This window comes from Tamandua tetradactyla, chromosome 25 (assembly GCF_023851605.1).
Source record: "Tamandua tetradactyla isolate mTamTet1 chromosome 25, mTamTet1.pri, whole genome shotgun sequence".
Lineage (NCBI taxonomy): Eukaryota > Metazoa > Chordata > Mammalia > Pilosa > Myrmecophagidae > Tamandua > Tamandua tetradactyla.
In genome coordinates this window covers 669,036-695,755 of record NC_135351.1, presented here as the reverse complement: position 1 = coordinate 695,755, position 26,720 = coordinate 669,036, and the positions used below count along the sequence as shown (strand labels likewise).

Here is a 26,720-nt window from a genome sequence, read left to right as displayed (position 1 = left end):
AAGGAAAGACCTGAGTTAATGACCTAGTTCTATATATTCTAAGATATTTCCTTGACTTAGCATTTTGCTTTGAATACATTCCATGTCAAACTGACTTATTCACTTTAAAAATTCAAAGACTATTTCATTGTTTTCTGTATAATGAGGTAAATAGCAGATGTTGAAAATGGTGTTGGTTATAACTTTTACTGAGATATTAGCACCTGCTTTTAAGATTTTGAAAGTTGGGGACCCACTTGTTGAGACATAAATGCTACTTGTCCTTGGAGGGGAACATTCTGGCATTTATTAACAGTTTTTATTTTTTTTAAATCCCTGGGAAATAATCTTAGGAATTCTTCATGTCTCATCATGGATTTGAAACTCATACTCAAAGCAAAAAATTGAGGGAAACAGAGCAAGTGGAATTTGTATCATTATGGTAGTTTAAGTGGCAGAATATCAAGACAGAAACAACTTTTGAATATATTAATCACCCTGATAATGAAATGGTTTCTTCTATTTCCTTCAGATGTTTGACATTTTTGTTCTATTTGTCTACCTCCATGTTTGAATGGGGATCCAGGAGAGGTTCTAAATATGACAAACAGGTTTTACAGGGGTAACGACTACTTAGTTCTATGGGCTTTTCCTCTGAAAAGGAAAAACCACCTTGTCTATGTGGAACACAACAGGCATAATTCATGTGAAGCATGGTTCAGGTTCTAATTCACAGCCATAGAAAAAGGTTTAAAGGAAGGAAAATTAATATATGGTGTGTTGTTGGTTGTAAAGGAAGTTCCTTAACTCCCTAAGGGATAGAGATCTTTAGAGTAAAATCAAACAACTACTATAATTAACAATAATTTATTTTTCCTCTGAAGCCACTGGTTGCCCTAGTCTTTCTGACTTGCTCAGATTAATCAGATATCCTTTTTAATCAGATTTTCCTTTGCTGAAACCAATGCATTGTTATGCAAAGGAGTTCTATTGCTTTATCCAAAATCTCTTGCAGTTTGTTTTGCAAAATCTTCTCTTTGCTTTTCGTCTTCCACTTTTTTGATTCCTTAATTGAAAATCCTGGTTAAACAAATGTGGTATAAGTACCAGCTTTTGATTGCATATGTATCTATTTTACTAAATTTGATCAACAATAATATGTTGAAATAATTGCACATTATGATTTTAGTTAAAAGTTTATTCATTCAACCTTTTCCTCCTAACCCACATTTCCAAAACACTGTTCTCAAAACTGTGCATGTGATTAAGCAATCTTAAAACAGACAAGTATTTAGATTTTATTTCATAAAACACCATGTGTACTGCATATGTGCACCTAGTTTTATAAAGGGTAAATCCAAAGCAATGTATAAAATTTTGCTTTAAAAAACTACCTAGTTTCCTTGGATCAAAAACTGCCCTACATATTGAAGTAGGGAAAACTCTGATCAACACCCAAGAAATCACCTGAGCCTCTGAAAAGTGGACAAAACTTTTATTGCCAGTAGGCCCAGAGGACTTCTGTCCAAAGTCTGAGCCCTGAATGTTCTTTATTTCTAGATTAAATAAGCTAGTGAACAAGGTGGGAGTTACTATAGGAATGGGTGGTAAACACTTGAAAAGCACAGAAATAGAACTTGCAGGGTGGGAGTTATTATCTGGTCCTTAGCTGAACTCTTTTGTCCAAAATAAAAGGCAGCTCTTGGATATAATAAGAAATAAGCCTGGCAGCCTCTCTGTTTGCACACCAATATCTTCAAACATGCTTGAGTAAGCCTGAACATGATTTATAGCATGGTAGACATTCTATCTTCCTTCCTTCAATAAAACTTGCATTTGCATACCTTTATGAATGCATAAATTTGTAGAGATGCACACACATACACAGAGTAATATGCATAAATGCATTAAGTGATACACATAAATTGATAAAGTTATACAATAATACTGAGGTTAAACTTGTAAACTACCTTAATATCACATAAGGAACAATAGAGCAAACACATTATTTTTTGTTTTATTTACTTTTGTCTTTTTTTTCCTTCCCACGTATTAAGGAAGATCTGTCCTGTTCTTGGATATTCATACTTCACACCTCTATAAAACTATGGAAACAAATTACAGGAGATGTGGTATATTAGAGGTGATTCATTTTCTCTTCCATTTCTTTAGCAGTCCCTTACATCCTTATTAAACTGGAATTCCCAGTGTTGTGGATGTTAATGGATTTGATAATGTCCAACAGTTCTTTGATTGATATACGGAAATGAAAGAATGTCATGGTACCAGATGAGCACACATTCAGATGAGAAGAGCAGGTTGAGAAGATTTTCTTTCCTGCCATTGGTAGAGGGGATCTTGAGGATGGTGCTGATGAAGTAGAAATAGGTTACCAGGGTGATGAATCAAGAGTTCAGGGTTGCCAGAAAAGCAATCACAAAAGGCACAAGTTCTATTGCCCATGTGCTGGTGCAGACCAGGGAAATACTGGGGGCAATTTCACAGAAGTACATGGGGGCTGCAGAAAGAGAGGCCACTGATGAGAGCTGTTGACACTACAGTGGCCACAAAGCCACAGATCCAGGAACTCAGGGCCAGCTATGCTGAAAGAAGGCTGCTCATGTTAACTACATAGTGTAGGGGATACCAGATAACCAGATAATGGTCATAGGCCATGTTTGCAGGGGGAAGTATTTGGTGAAGGTTAACAAGAAAACAGGATGCATCTGCAACAGACAGCAGCCAACAATATTGTCTTCTCTGGCCTTGGGGATGGCAGTAACAAAACTCCAGGAAGGATAAGTTGTTCAAAAAGAACTATATAGATGTTTGTAGCTGGTGGGTGATTATTCACCAAAATCAGAATAGCAAAGTTAACACTGGCAGTGAGGGTGTACATCACCTGAAAAAATATGAGGAGAGAGAGAGAGAGGTGAAGGGACTGGGACCCTTGAAATCCCAGCAGGAGAAATTCTTGGGGAAGATTGTCATTGTCTGTGCCCATGGTAGCACTGAAATAAAACAGGAAACAAGCCAAAAACTGAAAGCAACCACCACACATTCCCAGGAATACAAAAAGAAATGGATTCATAAGAGTGTCAATAAATGAATATAACCATTCAGAGAGTTTCTAATGTTTTTTTGAGTAAGTCCTCTGTACCTGGAGTAAGGATAAACCAAATCCAAAAAGAAAGCAGAATACATGATCATTTCCTGGTGCAAAAAGAGAAAGAAAGAGACTACTATCCTTCACTTTTCTTGAACATTCTTTAGGAAAATTATAATTGTAGTTTTCTTCTGTTCTTTTGAGAAGAAAATCTTTTTAAAAGCTAAATAAGCTTTTCCTAGCTCTCCTACTCAGGAATTTCTTTTTTCCAAGAACCTGGGATTCATCTCTCTGAAATGCAAAATCAAAGAAGGTAGAATCTTTATCTCTGCAGTTCCCTTGGAGTTTAACTTAAGTATCTACATCCTTATTGTAACTATATACCTGTTTTAAAGATATAAGAAAGCTTATTACTCCTTTGGAAAGAGGTAATTAACAATCCCAAAGACCACCACAATTACTGGGGACATGTATTAAAAGTACTAATTAACAGTTTAGGAAATTAATTTATAAAGAGTGAAACCTGGGACTGCTGCCTTTAATTCTAGAGAAGAAAGATGAAAAATTTTATCCATATCTGGGAGGTCTGGAGCCATAGATGAAAGCTTTTTCTAATCTGGGTGCAAACGACATTTGCATAAGGTTGCAGAATTTAAATTTACATGTTGCCCATTTAGGAGACAAAGAGCTCTCATTACAGCCTGTTTGGAGTCTGAAGATTACATTTAAAATCTCCTATTACTATTTACAGCTTGTGTAGAGCTTTAAAATTCATTTTAAAAGTTACTGCGATAATTCTAGAATAAATCCTTCATAGAATTTAGAACCTAGAACACATGCTCTTGACATTGGTGCCTCCTTTGAATTCAACTACTTTTAAGTAGACTCTGAAAATGGAATGGTAAATATATTTACCAACTAAACTGATCTGCTTGTACCTCCATTTTTTTCATAAGAAACTGCAGAGAGGAATGAGAAAGATAACTGAGGCAGGTTAACATACCAACAATCCTTTGAAGAGCTAGTTAAGACCCTTACCTCCATAGGAAAGAAGGAACTGTAATAAACAAGTCCAGCAAATCTGTATCTTTATCAGATAATTGCTAGCTAACACCTCCAAACAGTCCTTGAAAATTTATAGTCCGTGACCCAAGAAGATCCTGCCCTGTACAACCCATATAGCTCACATCCTCTATGTCTTTCCCTCTCCATCCCTCTGAACTCTTTCTTTGTTCTAAGAGATATACAAACTGTCTCCCTGAACTTTTCTTTCAGCAGTAACTTTCTTTTAGTTCTGCTCCCAACACATGTCACTTAGCTCAATAAGCTTATTCTGTATGTTGGTTTTCAGAGTTTGTTTTTGATTACACAGTTTGGTTTCAGAAGTGGGAGTCAAAGACAGATGCTGGGGCACGCTGGGCAAGAGCTCGGGGAATAGCTTAGGTACCAGCTGGAATTGTTTGTGTCCATTTTCTCTGGGTTTGTCATCTGGTTCACTTGACTAGGCCTTCTTGGATCTTTGAACTCCTGACATATAGTGGTCAAGGTCAAATCTGCTTCTTGAGCTGAAGTCTGGTTGGACCTGTTATGGTCTCTGCTCAACTATCAGGTAAGATAATGCACTACTGTTTTTCTACTATTGTTTAACTGCTGTTGTGGGAAACAGTGAATTAGTCAATTCTAAGGGATTGTTACCAGACAAAGGCCATGGATTTTTTTGCCCAACATGCTCAATAATAAATTCCTGAGACACTGCAGTTTCAAAGACAGAACTCATTTATTACTAGGCATACAGGAGGACAGTAGATGGCCTAGCAGGCCAAAATCTGTCTCCCAGAGTTTAGGGGATTCAAGGTTTAAAGGATTTTAGCAAGGGGAGATGAGGTTATTTCAAATAGCAAGTTTGAAACAGAAAAAGATACAGTGTTGTCATTATAATTTCAATAGAAGAATATAAGCTGAAAGGAGGGAGGCAGGCTATCACTTTAGTACTAAAGGTTCAAGCCAGAAGGAAGGGAGACAAGTTATCTTTCAATACCAGAATCTAGCTGATATGATTTACAAATGTCTGGGGCTGAGGCTAGTTAATGGCTGACTTCAAATTCTGCAATAGCATTATGAAAGGTCCTACAACAAATGACCAGATATGGGGGTAACAGCTCTCACAGTCACAAAGGCACAAGATAAGGGCTTTTACAAACATTTCAGATATCAGGACAGCTGGATTACAATTTAGTGATTTCAGGCATTCTTCTCTGCCTACTCCAATATCCCAGAAAGCAAAAATGAATATGATTCAGTAACCAAAATCATCCCTTAAATCCTGATTTCTTAGTTACAATTCCTCCCTCTCATTTGATATCTTAAGGGATATTTGGGCAACAAATTTCTAACTGTTTCAAGGCTGAAAAGAGGAATCATTTTTAAGGGGCAAAGGGACAGAACAATGAAACCAGTTGTTGTTCTTGGAGAGTCCAATATCTCTGGTTTTTGGAGCTTCTCTGGCATTGGAACAGTCTGGAAGTTTCAAGTCTCTGTAAAAAAACTTAATAAGCAAAATTTTATAGAGCACAAGATATCTTTCAGGGTTTCCAGGAACACTATTGGTTGGAGTTTGCCATATTGTGGCAGTTTGCAATATTTGGCTGAAACTTGCCATAAAAGCAACCTCCAGAATGACCTTTCAACTCAACCTGAAATCTCTTAGCCATTGACACTTGAATTCTTTACCCTATTTTGCTCAACTAATCCATGATGCCAGGGTCAATTTATGTCCTGTGATGACAGGGCCAGTGTCCCACAGGGTCAGTGTCCTGTGATGCCAGGGCCAGTTATGTTTCATACTGCCAGTGCCAGGCTTACACCCCTGAAAATTATGTCCTACATTGGGAGGAAGCTCAGAATTTGGCTTAGACAGAGATCACATTTGAGCAACAGCAGAGATTTTCTGGAGATGGCTCTTAGGCACTAATCCTAAGTAAGTTCAGTTTACTACTATAGAAATAAGTTTCATAAGGGCAAACCTCAAAATTGAGGTCTTTACTTATTAAACTAGGTGCCTATCTTGCTTAAGAAAATGTCAGAAATTTCCCAGGTGGGGAAACTTAATAGTTCTGTTTTTCTCACTTTGCAAACACTTTTCATTTTTCTGACCCAAATACTCTGAAATGCTTCATTGTGTAGCATTAACTTGTACAGAACATTAGCATTTTCTATCTCATTCCAGATTCTATATCAAATAAAGCTGAATTAGGTTGTTTACATTTTGGACAAAATAAACATTTTTCTTTTTGTCTCACACAAAATTTAAAGCCTTAAAACAGATAATATTTCTTTTACCTTGTATATTGATACCTTAGTTTTAACCCAATCAATTTCATAGCATCTTTAATTGGAGTTTGATCTCTTTCTATTTTTTAACAGTCCCTATATGGATGTAAGTTGATTCTCAGAGCTGGAAAACTAAATTTGAGTCTTGGTCAGATAGATACTTAAAGTTTCAGGGATCTACTAGGTTAAAAAAAAGTGCAAAGCATTTCAGAATTTAAAGATAGCAGTTAACACCATCTGAGCTTCAATTTTTATAAGCATTTTTAAATGAAGCTGCTTTCAGAAATAAAAGCATTAGACTGTTGTTTCATGTTAATAAAACCATAGCAGATGTTCTGTTCTGTTTCACTTTTACACATTTATCAGTGTTTCTAAAGAAAGAAATGCCAATGAGCTACTATGGTGAAGTAAACTAAAATTGCAATCCACAATATCTGGGCTCCAGAGGGTTTTACGACACCTGGCAGGCCATTTAATCCGGTGCTCTGCAGGAGACCAAAGAAGTGATATTTGATGAGAAAGAGAGTGAGATTTGTGACCAAAATTTAACTAACCAGTGTAAAGAAAGTGGAATTAGGTTAGTCTGACAACATGGATATAAACAGTGAATATGCCAAAATGTAACTATTTTAGAGTTCATTTGTAATTGGAACATGTCCAGTTTCTGGTGAAAAAATGTCATATTAATCTCTTTTCCACTGATTTCTCTCACAAGTATGGCAGGACAAATATGCTATAATGATAATGAAGATTTGGATTGTATATACCATATTAATTTTTTATTTCCACAGTAATCAATTACCACTGACAATATGTAAAACAACACATATTTATTTTCTCCATTTCTGTAGGTCAAAATTTGATGTGGGTTTCAATGAGATAAAATTAATGAATTGAAGGGGGTATGTACTTTTCTGCTGGTTCCAGTGGAGAATTTGTTCTGTTGCATTTTCCAGAAATTAAAGACTGACCACATTGCTTGGATCATGTATCAATTCCTCCCTCTTCAATGTGAGCACAAACCAGTCAAGTCCTTCTCAGTGCCATCTTCCTGACTACAAGTGGGAAAAGCCCTAAGCTTTAATGGACTTTTATAAATAGTTGAGATCATCATAGAAAAATGATGACACAGAAGAAAAGGGAAAGAAAGGACAACACATGATTTCTTTTCTGCGCTTACATCATCTTCAGTAAGTTAAAAATTGTAGAGAATGTTTTTAAAATATATATGTTTTCATTTGTTAATGCTGCCAGATTGCAATATACCAGAAATGGAATTTTTTTTTTTTTTTGGCCAGGGGTGCTTGGTCCAGGAATCAAACCTGGGTCACTTGCGTGGAAGACAAACATCATACCACTGAACCACCCATGTACCCTGGAATGGCTTTTATAAGATGGATTTATTAGGTCATAAGTTTACAATTCTAAGGCTATAAAACATCCAAACTAAGGCATCCAGAGAAAGGTACATTGACTCTGAAGAAAGGCCAATGTCTTTCTTTGTTCCTAGTTCTATTGCTTCCACCCTCTGATTCCAGTGGCTTCGTCTCTAAGAGACTGTGTGTCCTGACTTAGGGGTCCTGGGGAAAAACTCTGGGTTTCAATTCTTAGCTTAGCATCTCATGGAAGGGCACATGGTCATATCTGTTAGGTTCTCATTCTTGTGTAGCTTCTTCTGCTCTTTTAACTCGTGGCATCTCCTGGGGCTTCTACATTTCCAAATGTTTGCATCTTTGTAGGTTCTGAACTCTTTCCCTCCCTGTGAGCTCCCTTAAAGTCTCTAGTAAACTAATTAAGATCCACCTTGAATGGGAAGAATCACATCTCTGCCAAAGCAAAAGGTCATACCCACAACTGGGCGTTTCACATTTCCATGGAGAAAATCAAGAAGTCATACCCCAAACTGAGTGGACTGCATCTCCATGGAAGCAATTTAATCAAGAGTTTCCACTCACAATGAGGGTAGAACGAGGTTTTCACTATGTTCTATTTGAAATGAATTGTGTTGAGCTCACTGGCAATGTTCATATCACTAAATATATAAAAAGATGATGAATATTGGATTGAGTCATAGATGAGGATTTGGAGGTGAAAAAATTGACAGGTGATTTTGAGGGTTATCAAAATGGGCTGAACTCAGAAGAAAATGATGCCAGACTCACAGATAAGTTTTGATCAAAGAAAGGAGATATAGCTGAGTATAAGTTAAGGTAAATGAAAGAGTAGGGTCTAAGCTAATTATACAAGAAAAATAAGAGACATGTTAACTTTAAAATTTAACAGATAAGGGAACTGTAAATGCTAAAAAAGTTAAACTTGTTAGCCTGGAATGCATTTCTGAAATGGAGCTAAAATACAATTCACAGGTGTTAAAGATATCAAACATCATACTGTGAGTCAGGGATTTTGGATGAACTTTGAGTCTATATAAACCATTGATAGATTTGTTACAGAGAAGAAAAATATAAGTAAGGTGGCAACATTTTAAATAACTGGTAAAAGTTCCCTGGGTGCTATCAAATCACAGGTTTTAGAAACTTTTCTCGAAAAGGGTGTAATGCACAAGAGAAAATTATATTCCAAGACAGTAAATCATCATAAGCAGGAAGATTCCATGGGAAAACATCTCCCATTTTCACTATTTTGTCCATAGTCCAGAGACAAAAATAACAATCTTACTGCTAAGATTGAATAGTAATATCAATACACATAAAATGCAGATAATATTTCTAAAACACTATTTTAACAAAATTGTTATCTGGTGGATGGAATATCTGCATTATTTAATAATAATAAATAAAAATGGATGGCATAAATAAGAAATGGTAAAACTTAAGCATATATGAAATATTGTAAAATAAGATTGCTGCATCAGGTGAAAGATTAATGGTTAAGATTATAGATTCCCAATAATGAGGAAGGAATCAATATGAAACAGAAGACATCAAATTTAATGTTCCACAATGCCTTTCCTGGACACCTTTATTTGTGAGTCAATCAAAAGCTGTGGATCCATAAGACATTCTATGAAGGGTTGTAATAAGTATGGAAAATACTGATATCTTCTTTAGAGAATGCAGTGTATATGGGCTGCTTTAAAGAAGGGGTCTCAAGTTCAATAAACAAGCACTGGAATTAAGATGATTTGCCACACTAGTCAGATCCTGTATCCTGTGATCAGCCTGATTCAACCCTTCATTGGGTTGAAGCAATATTCAACCCAATGAAGAAAGGCAGACTTGTGATTATAAGTAACTAAAATTTATTCTAAGTGGAAAGAAAGCTGAATAAGAAGATCTGACAGTGATTATAAAACTGTGATTGTGAAGATAATTAAATATTAAAAGTAAATATTTGTACTGAATCAGATTAATAGTATGACTTAAAAATTAACAAATCAATTAAGTCTATGAAGGCAAATACTTATTTTATGATTATTATGGAAGGTGAATATTACAAGGATAATGAATATAGTCATTACTCAGTTAACTTGCATTTTGGTTTGGAAGAAAAATTATGATCCTTCGAATAATTGAGACTGGCACAACCAAAATGTCTACATGATTATTCATAAGTGCAATATATGATTATCCCAAACAAAAGATGTAATTGGGAAGTATCCAAGCAAGGAATGTCTGGGTGGGGCTTTATGACAAGCACAGATACAAAGACACATAGACCAGACACACACACACACACACACACACACACACACACACACACACACCATTGTGAATGAGAGGTTTGAAACTATCAGCCTGCAAATTTAATATTTTGTTCTTCTGTATCTTTTTTGAAGATGGAAAGAAGATATCTTATTCTCCTGGGACTTTCCAGCTCAGCAGAGCAGTAACAACTCTCTGTGCTCTTCCTCTCTATGTATGTGGTCACCATATCATGGAACATACTCATCGTCTTGGCCATTGGCTGTGACTCTCACCTCTATTACTCCATCTGTTTCTTCCTCAGCAACTTAGCCTTTGTGGACATCTGTTATATTTTCCCTACAGACCCACAAATGTTAGGGAACATCTTGAGAGTTACTGAGACTATTGCAGGCTGCCTCACTCAGTTCTTTGTTTTTTTTGTGAATATGGACAGCCGTATTCTCTGTGGGATGGCATATGATAGGTGTATGATGATCTGCCACAATTTACATTACAAAAGCATTTTTATGAATGCCCTTTTCATATCCCTATTCCTTAGACAGTAGATTAAAGGATTCAGCATTGAAGTCACCAAGTTATACATGACAGATGAGAGCACATCCCTTACAGGGGTAAGAGAGGAGAAAGAGCTGAAGTAGACAACAAAGGCTATGTCATATAAAACCACCATAACTGAGAGGTGGCTGCCACTGGTGGAAAAGACTCTCTATTTAGCCTGAGTAGAAGTGACCTTCAACTTTGTGTCCAGTTGATTGCTGGCTCTGGGTTCTATCTCCATGTCTTCCTATGTACTGTCCTAATGGCATTTCTCTCCTTCTGTGTCTCAGGTGTTGTCCATCATTCCTTCTGCAATCTCAACCCATTCTTGTAGCTCTCCTGCTCTGATGTGTCCTTCAACTTTACGGCCATTTATATGGTATGAAACCTCTTGGCTCTCACACCGTTTGTCTGCATCCTTATGTATGTTTGTTTTTCTTCTCCACTATTCTCAAGGTCACTTTTGCTGTTCTTTTACAGTCTTAAAAATCTAAGCTTTGGAAATGGTGTTCATAAATGCCTGAATAAAAATATGTGTGCAATATGGGCTTAAAATGCACATGCGCACAGGAAAAAACACAATGTTGTCAAGGGAAAACAAATAGGTACAGATATACTAAAAGTCAAGTGCACTTAGGGAAAAATATTAAAAAGTTCTTGAGCCATGACTGCCAGGGGTGTGGATCTTCCTGGCATCATGGGACAGAAATCCCAGAATGAGATGAGATTCAGCATCAAGGGATTGAGAAAACCTTCTCGACCAAAAGGGGGAAGAGGGAAATGAGACATTGTCAATGGATGAGAGATTCCAAACAGAGTCGAGAGGTTATCCTGGAGGTTATTCTTATGCATTAAGTAGATATCACCTTGTTATCCAAGATATAATGGAGAGGGTGGAGGGAACTGCCTGAAAATGTACAGCTGTGTTCCGGTAGCCAAGTTTCTTGATGATGATTGTATAATGATATAGCTTTCACAGTGTGACTGTGAAAACCTTGTGTCTGATGCTCCTTTAATCTACCTTGTCAACAGATGAGAGGAACATATGGAATAAAAATAAATAATAGGAGGAACAAATGTTAAAATAGATTTAGTTTGAAATGCTAGTGATCAATGAAAGGGATCAGTAAGGGATATGGCCTGTAAATTTTTTTTCTGTTTGTTATATTTTTCTGTTGTCTTTTTATTTATTTTTCTGAATTGATGTTAATGTTCTGAGAAATGATCATGATGATGAATATGCAACTATGTGATGATATTGTGAATTGCTGAGTGTATGTGTTGGGAATGTTTGTTTCTTGTAATTTTTTTAATTAATAAAAAATTTAAAAAAAGTTCTTGAGCAGTGTGAAATTTTATTAGTGGTGAAAGGACACAAGTGACTCGAGATGCCAGCAGAACACGGGGGCTGCAACCATTGGTGCAGCTCCCCTAAACCATCTTTACCAATTTAAGATACCATGGCTCAGATTTTAAAAACAAGTTCTCCAAATTGTACTGAGGGGCATTACCTTACACAGAGGACCTCATTTTTGACAGGAAATATTTCTATTTAATATTACAATAATTGTATAGATGACATTGATATGCTTCATCAAGCCATGCCCACATATATGCTAATTCCACGCTTGCTCACCATAAGCTACTTAAGTCAGGTTTATTCTCCTGAACACATTTCATAACTATAACTTTCCTGTAGAAACTGCCATCAGGAGATCTCAATAGAATAAGGAAAAACATTATAATCTGATAATTTCTCTTGCCTTTGGTCCTAAAACAAGAAAGATTAGCCAGAGCCTGGCTTCTGACTGTTCTCCCTCTAGCCATGCATAAGTGTGAATAGATGGAAATGTAGATGTACATGATTTCACAGCATGAGTGGCTGTTGAAAGCAAGGGTATTGGTGATATCATAGTGATATCAGGTTGCTAGGACAGTGTTGATAGAAAATTGTTTTTGTCTTTATTCATGAGTTGTTATTTTCTGCTCTGTTATGGCTGCAGTTTATTGCATTTTTTTCTTACCAGAAAGAGAAGACTTTATAAATAACCAGACCAAAAAAAAAAAAAAAAAAACTCCTCCAAAAACAAAAACACAAAACAAATGAAATAATGAAATATTGTTTCTAAACACTGAGTTTTCTGATCCCATCTGAACAGTTAAATAAACTGAGTCTGATATGAAAATATTAAAAATGCAAAATATAAGTGAGTTTAGGATTTTAAGCACATGATCGAGAAATGGTATTGCCCATAAAAAACATAAAGTGCAGAATTGGTGTTGTAAAACACAAGTACATTGAAAAGCAGCTTAATTGGTTCAATCAGTTGGTGAAAACAAAGTATAAGAATAAAATTACCAAATGAAAGACAAAGTTTATTGAGTATAGCCAGAAGCTCTTAAAGGAGAGAGAAACACTCCTTAGGACTCAGCATGGTCCCGGCTCATGACCTTGAGCCCCGAAAACACCAGTCCAGGGACATGCACTACAGATTCTACACAAAGCTCCTGCTTCAGACGGTTAGTGATTTTCCAATCATTTTATTGATTTCTGCTTTGATAAATTGGCTCATATCATGAACTATAAGCTTTTACATTATATAAATAACCAGTATAAACAAAATGATATTAAGGGGATTGAGCAGAAGGTAAAATAGTTGTTTCTGTATTTTCTGAACATGGCCCAGATATGAAACTGTAGCAGGTATCTGATCATTGTGAGACAACAAGAAGTAAAAATACTAACATCTTTCTGTGATGTTTTCAGAGACTTCTGAGACAACAAATCTGAATATTGTGATGTCAGCTCTGGCCCGGTCAACCAGATCAACAAGTAACAACAGACACTTATCTCTATATATTCTCATCATGGATATGTGAAAACAATAAGCTTGTACTTGCTTAAAAGGAAAATATATGAGGGAAATTAAAGATATATCCAAGAAACCAATATAATTCAAGACTTTCAGAAGACAAGATCTAATATAACTTGTTTAAAGATTAAAACTATAAGATACTAACTATTCCTTGGAGAAACACATCAATGTTTGCTGTGATTTATTTGCTTCTTTTTGTAAGATTGGAAAAATGTCACTAAATGCATGATAGTACAGATTCTAAAGTGAGATGTAATACCATCTATGGACCAATAATTCATTGGACAGTAAGAGCTAAGAGCTTAAATTAATTGCAAAGGAGAATTTAGACAGTGTGAATGTCATACTATTTTGTCAGCACACTGCATTTTGCTACACACAGGTAAACATGCCCATCGCCCCCTACACACACCTACACACTTACACAGAAGAAGCATTCAGGAGCTAGACATTTGTTCTGGGAATATGTATAAAACAAATAATAGAGACTGGGGGAACTGCCATTACTGAGGAAGGCCTGGAACCTTTTGTTGGAGTGAACTGCATTATTACCAGGGATTCCTTGAAAACTTATATTGAAAAATAAATATTTTAGAATACCCCTGAATATATGCAGTCAAGTCTATTTTACCTTGGTAAATTTTAACTCTTGATAGAATGCTTCTGCAATCAAATGAGCATTGTTCTGTGAGAATAGATAAGTAAGGAATATAGAAGTTTAAAGCAGATCCATATATAAATATAGATTGATAGACATTACATGATTGATAGGTAGACAGATATATAGAATAGAGCTAGGTAGATGGACAGAGAAAGAAATAGACAATAGTTATAGAGATAGAGATAGAAATGTTGTTGGGGATTGAATGAAGACTCCTACAAGATATATTGAGGTCCTAATCTTTGATTCTGTGGGTACAAACTCATTTGAATGGGATATTTGTAGTCATTATTATATATTATAAACTGAATTAGGTTGATCCTTAATCCTATATAACTGAAGGCTTTATAAGCTGTGGAAATTCAGAAACAATCAGTCAGTAGAAGACAGAAGAGGAAAAAGACAGCTCACCATGTGACAAGTGCACAGATTATAGATTGCAGAAAACCAAGACCAGAATTTCACAGATTTTGTAAAAACCCTGATCCTTTCAATACCTTTATTTTGGACCATAAACCTTCACAACTGTGAGATGATAAATTCCTGCTTTTAAGACAAATGATTTGTGGTATTTTTCATAGCAAACTAAGACATAAGGATACAAATACTCTTTCTATCTCTTTCTCTCTCTAGCACAAAATATTAAATGTATGTCAGATATACATTTTAAGGAAATATATATTTTGTTATGGATTATTTAATACACAATAGACTTTTAGATGGACGAAAATGCTAAGTGCCTTACTTTCTGATGCATAAACAGATAAAGAATGATTAAAAATACATCTGCAAAGAAAATTTCACAGCCATTATGAAAAATAGTTTGGAATATAGAATGTTTGATGGTCAGTGGCTTTATTAAGCACTTCAGACTCCAGAAAAAAGGAGCTGACTAAATCAGTTATGATCCTAAACATAAGGTACAGTAAAAATTCCAAAAAAAAAATGATTTCACACAAAATGACAGAGCAGGAAATTCTAGGGATCCATCTTGCCAGCAGAATAATCAATGAGCTTGAAAAAGTTATTAGAATTATTAACTTGCAGCTCTGCAACCTGATTTGGCAATGAAAACAACCACAGGTGACTAGAGAAAGGGAGAGTATGTGAAGACTTTGCATGTTTCTAATTGAAGTTGGGCATGATCTAGTAACCAACACTCATCCCTCCAAACCACAGTGGCAGTATGGGAACAGCAGTCTACATTGTTAAAGTAGCTAGATGGTACCAGAACAGAGACAGAAAATGTCCTCTTTCAAAAAGTTGGAGGTGCATGTCTAGCTTTGTTTGGAAGATCCCAAAGGAACAGAAACCAAGGCCACAGCAAACAACCATTAAGGATTCTTTTAGAGCATTTAAAGGGGGTTGCACACCCTTCAAATTTGAAACTGTCATATACCCTAGAAAAGCCATGTTCTTTAATCCTCTTTCAATATTGTTGGGTGAGATCTTTCTGATTGCTTCCATGGAGATGTGACCCACCCAATTGTGGGTGGTAACATTTGATCAGTTAGTTTCCACAGAAAAGCATCTCAACCCATTCAAGGTGGGCTTGCTTACTGGAACCCTTTAAGAGGGAATCATTTAAGAAAAAGATTTAAGCCAACAGAGCCCACACAGACAGAGATCTTTGGAGAAGCAGAAGGAAAATGCCCATGGGGAAGCCTTATGAAATGAGGAGAGAAAATAAGCAGACACTGCCATTGCCTTCCCAACTGAGAAAGAAACCCCCAATCCATTGGCCCTTTCTTTGGAGTTAAAATATCTTTCTCAGGATACTTTAGTAATCCCATTACTATGGGATTAGAACTGTAAACTTGCAGCTTAATAAATTCCCTTTCTAAAAGCCATTCTGTTTTCGCTATGTTGCATTCTAGCAGCTTTAACAAACTAAAACAGGGAGGTTGCTCTTATTATTGTTAATGAATGGAATTTATGCCAGCTGATTAACTGGTCACTGAAATTATGGGAAAGAAACCTCAGTGACCACATAAAACAAGGAATATACATTCTGTAAAGCATGTTAGGAAAAATCATAAATGAATGTCTACAGGCATCAAGTAAAAAATTCAGCAATTCTGAGGAATGGGAAAAACCGGATTTCCAGAGCTATCACAAAATACCACTGTGCTAGTTTGAAAGGATTTATGTACCCTAGAGAAGACATGTTTTAATCCTGATCCAATCTTGTGGGAGCAACCATTTGTTTTAGACTCTTTTCAGCATGATATGTTGGAAACTTGGTTAAATTATCTCCATGAAGATGTGACTCACCCAATTATGGGTATTAACTTTGGAATAGAGGTAAATTTGACTCAACTCATTCCAGATAGGTCTTGATTAGTTTATTGGAATCCTTTAAAAGAAGAAACATTTTGGAGAGAGTCCCCTTTTTGAGAGCAACAGAGCCACAAGGGAGGAGATAGCCATGAGAACCACTGAGAGTCCATGTAGCCAGAGACCTTTGGAGATGAAGAAGGAAAAAGTCCCTGAGGGAGCTTCATGAAACAAGAAGCCTAGAGAGAAATCTAGCAGATATTGCCATGTTTGTCATGTGCCTTCCCAATTGAGAAAGAAACCCTGAATTTCATCTGCCTTTTTTTAGTGAAGGTAACCTCTTGTTGGTGCCTTAATTTGGATATTTTTATGGACTTGCTTTAATTGGGACATTTTCATGGCCTTAGAACTGTAAACTTGCAACTTAATAAATTCTCCCTTTTAAAAGTCATTCTGTTTCTGGTATATTGCATTCTGGCAGCTAACAAACTAGACCAACTACTCAGAATGTTCAGTTTTTAAGAAAATATTATAAAACATATATGAAACAGGGGAGAATATTCTTGTCACATGAAAACAATTTTTGACAGAAATTATCCCTGAGAAGGACCAAAAGACATTAGACCATTAGAACACTAGCTATACAGAAAAGACAGGATTTAACAAATGAACATGATTCTGAATCATTAAATTGATGTCTCTTTCAGTCTTCAGTATCTTAGAACAGCTAGAAGTAAAACCCTAAAATTTTGAAATTGTAACCCATGCCAAATTCTGAAATATGCTCTACAAGTAAATGTGGTGCTGTGCTTTGAAATTTATTGCTTTTTGTATATATGTTATTTTTTACAAAAAAGAAGAAAAAGTCAACTGTGATGATAAAAAAATATTTATGCCTTCTAGTCTCCTATATTCTGGAGCAGCTAGAAGGAAAAATCTGAGAAGGTCGTGACAAATTCTGCCCATGACAAATTCTGAGATCTCTCCTGTAACTACTCATTGAAGAGTGCTTTGAAAACTATTGATTTTTTTTTTTTTTGCTTTGAATATATATGTTCCATTATACAATAAAAAAGATTAAAAAAGAGATTAGGTCAGCTCTCTTAAATAGGAGCAATAAGCTTAAAAAACCTTGTGAAAATAACTCAAGGAAATCAGAAAACAATATAAGAACAAAATAAGAATAACAATAAATAGAAATTATAAGGAGGAAAATGGGAATTTTATAGTCAAAAAGGATACAATATTTGATATAAAAATTCAATAAAGGTTTTCATCAGCATATTTCAGCAGGTATAAGAAGGGACTTGAATATAAGACCATTAAACTAACCCTTTCTGAAGAGTAGAATGTAAAAGAATGAAGAAAAATGAAAAGAACCCAAGGGACTTGTGGGGCACCATTAAATGTTCCAACATATATTTCCTAGGAGTCCTGAAAGAGTAGGAAGACAAAAAGAAAAAATTAAGTGAAGAAATAATGGACAAAAGAGATACCCTAGGGAATCTCCCATACTCCAGGAAAATCCTTCTTTACCGCCATTGTATAGGTGCAGTCCTATTTCCCCTTGATAGTCAGGATCGGTAAAATCCCCTTTCATGCCTGTTGATTCACACTAGGAAAGATCTGTCCACATACCTCTTCCCCTGACCTCTTTAGCACCAATTTTCCATCCTGGTACTAAGCTGTATTAGTCAGCTAGACTAATTCTCTAGAGAAACAGAATCAATGGAGAGATCTGTAAATATAAATTTATAATGTTGACTCATACACCTGTGAGGAGGAAAGAATCCAAAATTGACAGGGCAGGTTCTTTTGGCTGCTCTGATGAAGGGTCTGGAAGGACTCCAGAGAAGAGGCATGCTGGCTGAAGAAGCAGTGAGAGAGTCTCTCTTCTTCCTTAAAAGCCTTCCACTGATTGTATTAGCTCATTGTGGGAGACATGCCTTTGTTAATGCAGATGTAATCAGCCCCAGATGCAATCAACTGACTGATGATTTAATTAATACATCAGCCTTCCAGTTTAACAACCAACCATGAATATCTTTGCAGCAATGGTCAGGCCAGTGCTTGCCTGACCAGACAGCTGGGCATAATCACTTGGCCAAGTTGCACCAGAATCTAACCATCACAGAGGATAAACCCAAAGAGATCCATGTTGAGACACATTATAATCAAATTGTCAAAACTCAGACAAAGTGGGCGGGCCGCGGTGGCTCAGCGGGCAAAGTGCTTGCCTGCTATGCCGGAGGACCTCGGTTCGATTCCCGGCCCCAGCCCATGTAACAAAAACGGAGAAACAGAATACAATAAAACAAGAAAATGTTTAAAAATGTTTCCCTTTCTTCCTTCCTTCCTTCTCTCTGTCTTTCCTTTAAAAAAAAAAAAAAAAAAAAAAAAAAAAAAAAAAAACTCAGACAAAGTTAGTATCCTAAAAATAGCAAGAGAGAAATGACTTCACACATACAAGGGAACTTAGATCAAGTTAAGCTCCAATTTCTGATCAGAAACCACAAATCTTGGAAGGCAGTGGAATGATATATTTAAAGCATGGAAAGACCAACAACAATAAACTATCATAAAAAATTCTATATCTAGCAAACTGTTCTTCAAACTGAGATGGAAACAGAACTTCTGGGATAAGAAAACGATGAGGGAATTCGTAACTACCAGACTTGTCCTAAAAGAAGTTCTTATTCAAGTTGGAAAAAAAAGGACACCAGATTAATTTGAAACTGTATGAATCAATAAACTTCTCCAGTAAAACAAATACACAGATAAATAAAACTCAAGTACTATGGTAATTGTGTTAAGTAACATTGTTTAACTTTTTTCATGATTTAAAATTCGAATGCATAAAATAAATTATAAATCGATATTTTGTACACATAAGGTATATGATAAAATTGGGAACAGGAATAACTTAATGTGGGGGAAAGAAGGGAATAGAAGCATAATTTGATAAACAAGATCTAAACATGTACACCAAATGGAATGAAAGGAATTCACAAATATAGGAAATAATGGAAAGAAAAAAACATGTTATAAGACATATGAAAAAATATTGGCAGACTGGCAGAAGTCAGTCTTGCCTTACCAGTAATTAATTTAAATATGAATGGATTAAATCCATCAATCAAATGTAGAGGTTTCTCAAATTATTAGGAAAACCAGATCCGACTATTTTCTGTTTACAAGAGACTCACCTTAAATTCAAAGACACAAACATTTTGAAAGTAAAAGCATGAGAAAAAGTGATCATCGCAAATAGTAAACAAAAAGACAGTTAGTGGCTACACTATTATCAGACAAAATATATTTTCTGTGAAAAACTGTTAAAAGAGAAAAAAGACATATTCATAAAAAGGTCAATCGATCTAGAAGATATAACAAGTATAAACATATATTTATAGACAAATAGGGCCTCAACTATATGAAACAATCATTGGAAGAATTAGGAAAAAATAGTTCTACAATATTCAAATGAGGCTTCAGTATCTTACTTCCAACAATGGATAAACATCTAGACATGAGGTCAATATGGAAATGAAAAACTTGACTAATAGTATACAACTAGACCTAACAAACAAATACACAACACTTCAAGTGACAGCTGAAGGATACATACTCTACTCAAGTCCACACAAAACACTCATCAGTATAGAGTATATATTATGCATTAAAATGTCTCAATGTATTTTAAAAGTTTTAAATCCTACAAAATATTTTCTCTGACCAAAATGGAATGAGGTTTGAAATTATATCCTGAGGTAGCCAGGAGATGGGCTTTTGTAGGGACATAATTCAATCCACAGCAGAGAAGAAGCTGATTAATTGGAAACTTTCAGCACTCTATATGGCAATATAAAATGCTCCTGCTGCTGTGGGAAGCAATTTTGTTGTTTCTCAAAAAGTTAAGCATAGAATTACCAGATGTCACTGCAATTCAACTCCTAAGTATATATCCAAAGGAACTGGAAACATGGACCCACTCAAATAGAAACTCATATGCCAGTGTTATCTTAACATTATTAATAGTAACTAAAATAAGGAAACAAACTCAAGCATCCATTCACAGATGAATTGATAAGCAAAATGTAGTATATACATGCAGTGTGACAATATTCAGCTGTGAAAAACAATGAAGCCACTTCTGATATATGTTACAACATGGGTGAGCCTTAGAAAATATTATGCTGTGATAAAAATAAACAAGGCACATGAAGAAAATACTGTATGACTTCACTTATATGGAATATCTAGAATAAGCAAATTCAGAGAGAAGGAAAGTAGACTAGAAATTTCCAGGGAGTAGGTGAAGGAGTGGAAGGGGTGTTATTGCTTAGTAACTACAGAAATGCTATTTGCTGTAAGTACAAAGTTTTGGTATCATAGGATGATGGTAGCACTATACTATGAATATAATAATGTAATAACAATGATGCCACTTGAATGCATGCATAAAATAGTTAAAATAACATATTTTAAAAATAAAATAGTTGAGCCCTGTATTTGGAACAAAAGCTTTCTTTACTATCATTTTTATTAGTTAATTTTGACTTCATGTGGAGCTATTGACCATTGGGTTTGCACATGATCTATGTCATTTTCTTTTCCATTTCTCTTTGATGATTAACATATTCTCCATTTATATGAATTAACTACCAGAATGTAGAATTTGTCATCAAGCATTAGGCTTTTCTCACTTCTTATATGTCCTATGATGTATCAAAACCCATATTACTTTTTTTTTATTTACCTGCCAAAAGCTAAATCCAGTTTTATTTCTACTAAGAAAATGTTTTGGAATGCTGGAATTTCCTAAATCAAGTGCTTACTACACATATTGCTGTCATAACACCTCTCACAAAGGTACTTGATTTTTTTCCTTTCTTGAATTGTTAATGGTAAGGATGAAAGTAGCATTGGTTAAAACGTTATTTGCATTTTGCACATTTTCCTTCCCAAATGATATTGATTTGTTTTGTTCTTCTTAAAAGTAAAGATTCCAAATTCTTTTTACTTAAATGCTTTTCTTCTCAGATAAACAGATAAAGTTCTAGAATGTACAATACACATTTTAATAGATATTCTTTTTTGATGATAGAAAGTTTAGCTGGATGGCCATGCCCCAGTGCCACTGAGAAACTACTCTTCATTCAATACATGTGCTCATGGTGTTCCTACAATTTTTAGGAAGAAAATAAGTGTTGATAAAGAAAATTATTTCCATATGGGAAATTGCAAACTACCAATTGGTACATTGGTTATCATTGAAGCAAGAATATATATATATATGTATATACAAGAATATATATATAACCAAGGAAAAGCTAATGCATATAAATATATGAATACTTTATTAACTCAAGTGGCATCCACGTGGGTGAAGCTGATCTGAATCTTGTTACAGAGATTCCATTATGCAATAAATACCATATTACACTGTTTCTTTAAATCAAAGTAAATCTAAATTTCAATACTACAATAAAGTATATGTTAGTATGGTGGGAATGGATTTGCAGTTTATATTGGAGTTCCATATTCTAACCTAGTACTCAACCTGGGTTTCACTGAAATGTTTGTTGTCTAAGAACTGTTATTGTGGATTTCCTAACCTTAGTGATCTTTGCTAAGTTTAGCAAGGATTCTTTGCTGAGACATAAGAGAAAATACCCTATGTTCATTTCCAGGTGCCCCAATGAGCAGTTTATTTCTTAACACTGGAGCCCAGGGATTACATTGCTTCCCCATGAAACAATCTTTCTCCCTGTGGAAAGGATGCATTTTCACATGCAAGTCATCTACACTGCCAGCATCCAGATCAAAAACTAGATCTGAAGACATCCCAGAAGCTCCTCTCATGTTGGCTTTTGGCTATAACCCCCAAGATGAAGGTCATCCTGCCTTTTGACAGCACTGTTTTTAATCTTCATGTAAAAGAAATGACTTCCAAGGCAAACTCTTTGTTTCTCACATATTTTGTTCAATATCATGTTTGTGAGATTTGGCTATATTTTTCTATACAGTTATAGATTATTCATTTACCCAGATATTTATGGTATTCATTTGTTCAGTCATGCCAAAATTTCACCATTATATATCTGATGGATGATTGGAGAATTTTCAATATCTGGTGCACAAATACATGCAATATTTCTCTCTTCTCCACTCTGTCCAAAATTAACTACAACCTAAATGTGACACCATGATAAAGAAACATTAGATTTTATGCAGGTTATTAGTTTTCTATTGCTATAGTAACAAATGATCACAGATACAGCTCACAACAATGCATATTTACATTTGAGCTGTATACATTTAGACATATGACATGGGTTCCACATAGCTAAAATCAAGATTTCAAGGGGCTGAGTTCTTTTTGGAGACCACAGAGGAGAACATATTTTCCTGTCTTTTTCTAGTCTCTAGATGTTAAGGGTACCCTTTCTCGATCTTTAAAATGAGCAATCAACAGTCAAGCCCTTCTCATGATATCCTGTCTCTACTTCTTTGACTAGAGTTGGAAAACATCCTCTGCTTGAAGGATTTAGGAGGTTATATTGTATCCACATGGATAATCCAGTATAATATCTTTATATCAAGGTGCTTATTCTCAGCTATATCTTCCAAGTTGCTTTTCTCATATAAGGTAAAATATTCACAGACTCTGTAGATGAGGACTTGGGTCATCTCCTGGTGCCATTGTACTATCTATCATATGCAAGATTCAAAATGCCCTCTTTATAGGAAAATTAGCCTTCAAATGCAAATCCCAAACAATTTCAACAGATCCCTAATGTAATTTACTTGGTATTGAGGGAAAAGTCAGTCAAGTCTAGATTGGAAAAGTATAACATATAGTATTATAAGGAGAAATAATGGGACCTCTTGAAGGGTGTGTGGTCAGTTTGATTGTTCTACAGCTAGCACTTTTATGCTATATACCAACTGATTGGAAATTAGCCTTAATATTTCACTCATACAATCTCTCACAAGAAATTCTTATACACTTGTTCAGCAATCGAACTGCTGGCTGTCTATATATTGTATAAGTTCACTTGTTCTTTGTTCCTACGAAAATACAGTTAATGATCATGTAAACCAACAATATGCAAAAGGCAAGCATTATTGTAAAAATTTTATTATAATCCATATCTTTGGAATGAATTTCACTTCAGCTCAGTGCAAATGCAGACAACTATTATAATTTCGAAATGATAATAATCACACTGGATCCATCCACTCATTTTGAATCAATTTCAAAATCCATAATGAGTAACATAATTTCTTCCCTTTAGAAGCTTAATATATTTCAGTATGATAGTTATTTTTATAAATTACTTTATAGCACAAATATATCCAATGTGGACAGTACAAGGAAGATGTTAAAAACTTTTAAAGATAAAGGTCATAGCAAAGTTTTTGTGGTAGCGATAAAATGTGTGATATTGTCCAACACATTTATTTATTAATAATATTTAATAAATAATTCATTTATTAAATAAATACCTACTGAGTCATTCCCTATGCCACACACTAAGCTAGGCACTGGAGTTATAGCTCCTACCCTTAAGAATAATAAAATTTAGTGATGAAAGGGAAATATACCATAGATTTATGGAAACAAATGTCAAATTACAACTAAAAGAACTTCTATGAAGGGGAGATAAATATTGCTTAAAGTATCTAATAGAAGAAACTTAACTAGTCTGGAGTCTGGGGTAGTCCAAAACAAAGGAAGACTCATGATCAAACAATTCAGGGAAGGAAAATATGACAGTACATCAGGAATAGAGAAATGGTTTTAGGATCATAATGGTCTGTAAACCCCCAAACTATGGAAATCTGAACCTTTTGCTGGCAGTAAATTAAAATCTCTTGTCTATAACTTTGAACACCTCAAACATATTTAATACATTAGACATTAGATAGGCTTCCACTATAGCTACTTTTTCTTCATAGCAATAATTGATCAAAGCTTTATTTTCCCATCTCTTTGTGCTCTGCCTACTCAACCTCCTCCCTCTTCTCCTTCCAATCTTGACAAAGATCACTGCAGTTCCCACTCCTGGATGAGTCTCTCATCCCCTCATACCCTTTGTTATTTTTTCTTTTGTTTTGCTTCCACTTCAGCCTTAATTTTAGTTCTCCAACATTTTCTGAGTCCCAGTACTCCTCTTCCTTTAAAATAAAGCTTATCTAGTGCCTTTTCCAAAAATTGTCTCTCTATATACCCCCATTAAGCACCCACCTAGGCTTACTAGGCTTTACTTACTCTTTGCTCCTAGAGTCTTGTTGTCATATTATTTTAAGTGAATGGACAAAAATATAATAAAGTTAAATTAAAACATAGCTATGTATTCTCACTGTAAAGCCTAATCAAATACCAGAAAAAGGCATAGAGAAGGTTTAGGAAAGAAAATATCACAGATGGACAAGAGATGCCCTAAATCTTGTATTATTTAATTTCAGAATTAATCATACTGATGACCCCAAGACATAGCATCTCATATATCCCTTTTGCTAAGATTAACCATACATTTGGTTTGCTTGAGAGAATTAAGGTTTATCCCTGATATCCCATCATCCTGTCCAGTTTAGCATTTGCAACAGATAACAATTCCCCATTATGATAATACACAAAAAGTCCAGCATATTTCTTCCATAATCCAAGTGAAATCCTTCAATTTGCACCATCCACTTGATGTGGGAAGAGGATCCTTCTTAAAATCAGTGTAATTAGTATATCAATACATTACATTATAATCATATGTTAAATATCCAATATTACCACCAGACTCTACAACCAGATTGTTCTGATAAACATGTCAATGAAGAAAAAGCTCATCACATGATTTTTCCCTCTTCTAATTTGAAGGACAGTAACTTCTCATTAGCAGTCTCCTTAGTGCAGCTTTCATGTCTTTATTTCTTAGGCTATATATGAGGGGATTCATGGTGGGTGGCACGACAGTATAGAACACAGACACAAGCAAGTCCAAGCCTGTTGGAGATTTGGGAAGGGGGCGTAAGTAGGCAAAAAATGCAGAAGAGATAAATAGAGTCACAACAATGAGATGAGGCAGGCATGTAGAGAAAGCTTTGGATCTGCCTTCTCTGGATGGCATCTTCAGCACAGTGGAGAAGATGTTAATGTAAGAAATGTCTATACACACAAAACAGACAATGTCTAAAACAAAATTGAGCCCAATGACTACTAATTCACCAATGTTATAAGAACAGGCAAGGGAAAGGAGTTGAGGGACATCACAGAAGAACTGACGAACAAAAAGAGGTCCACACATGGGTATTGAGAAGGTGGAAGCTGTGTGCATAATTGCATTGAGACCTCCACAAGCCCATGAAGAAATGGCCATCTGCACACAGGCCCCATGGTTCATAATAATTTCATATTTGAGTGGGTGGCAGATAGCAACATAGCGGTCGTAGGACATCACTGTGAGGAGAGCTACTTCTGTAGATGCCAAGAAGAAGAAAAAAAATACCTGTGAAACACACCCCAGGAATGAGATGGTATTGTGATTAGTCATAGAGTTAGCAATGGATTTGGGGACAGTGATAGAAATGAAGCAGAGATCCAGAAAGGACATATTCTTCAGGAAGTAATACATGGGGGTTTGTAGCCGATGATCCTTGCTGGTGAGAATGATAATGAGAAGATTCCCTAGTAGGGCTGCCAGGTAAATTATCAAAAACAGTACAGCATGTACAAGCTGGATCTCCTGAATATCAGAAAACCCCATGAGGGAGAACATGGTCCCCAAGGTGAAGTTGTCCATTTCTCTGCACATTCAATCAATTTTTCTAAAAATAAAGTGAACAACTTGAGAACAGAAAGAAGTGATGTGTTGTTTCATTTTACTTGCATAAATTCACTTTTCTCACCCATTCATATATCTATCACAAAATTTGAGACCACATGAGACTAACCCCACAAAGTCATCACTGAAGTAATTTAATCCCAGTTTTCAACATTGGATTTGTGAATGAAAATATCTAAGGGTCCCAAAACTTCCACTTGATATTCTGTTTAGAGTAAGCTCCATAATTACATCCTACTTTAATAGAGTTTTACATTTTTTTTATATGGGAGTATGTAGTAATAAAAGGCATTGGCTTTGGAGTAGTCAGCATGAGTACAAATATTAGCATAAATATTTACTAGCATTGTATGCTTGATAAGTTATTTGCTATCGATTCACATGTGAATTTTCCCATTGGATCATTCTGATTTGATTAAATAAGGTAGATATAAATGCATT

General features: G+C 35.3%; 1 protein-coding gene and 1 long non-coding RNA gene across 3 annotated transcripts; one reads left to right on the top strand and one right to left on the bottom strand.

Annotated features, from left to right (window-relative positions):
* Positions 1-3,919: 3,919 nt before the first annotated feature.
* LOC143669086 (uncharacterized) lies at positions 3,920-13,645 on the top strand. Of its 2 annotated transcripts, XR_013168690.1 has the most exons (5): positions 3,920-3,986; positions 4,591-4,694; positions 7,372-7,605; positions 10,911-10,999; positions 13,388-13,645. It is a non-coding gene; the product is annotated as an uncharacterized LOC143669086 (long non-coding RNA). The 2 variants fall into 2 exon arrangements; XR_013168689.1 differs by lacking the exon at positions 10,911-10,999.
* An 11,659-nt stretch (positions 13,646-25,304) lies between these two features.
* Positions 25,305-26,237, bottom strand: LOC143668733 (olfactory receptor 14A16-like). Its single transcript, XM_077143283.1, has one exon. The coding sequence runs from the start codon at positions 26,235-26,237 to the stop codon at positions 25,305-25,307; it is 933 nt and encodes a 310-aa protein (XP_076999398.1).
* Positions 26,238-26,720: the final 483 nt, after the last annotated feature.

What these genes read in the sequence shown, in the direction of transcription:
- LOC143668733 (XM_077143283.1), bottom strand. Translation starts at nt 26,237, where the DNA reads ATGGACAACTTCACCTTGGGGACCATGTTCTCCCTCATGGGGTTTTCT.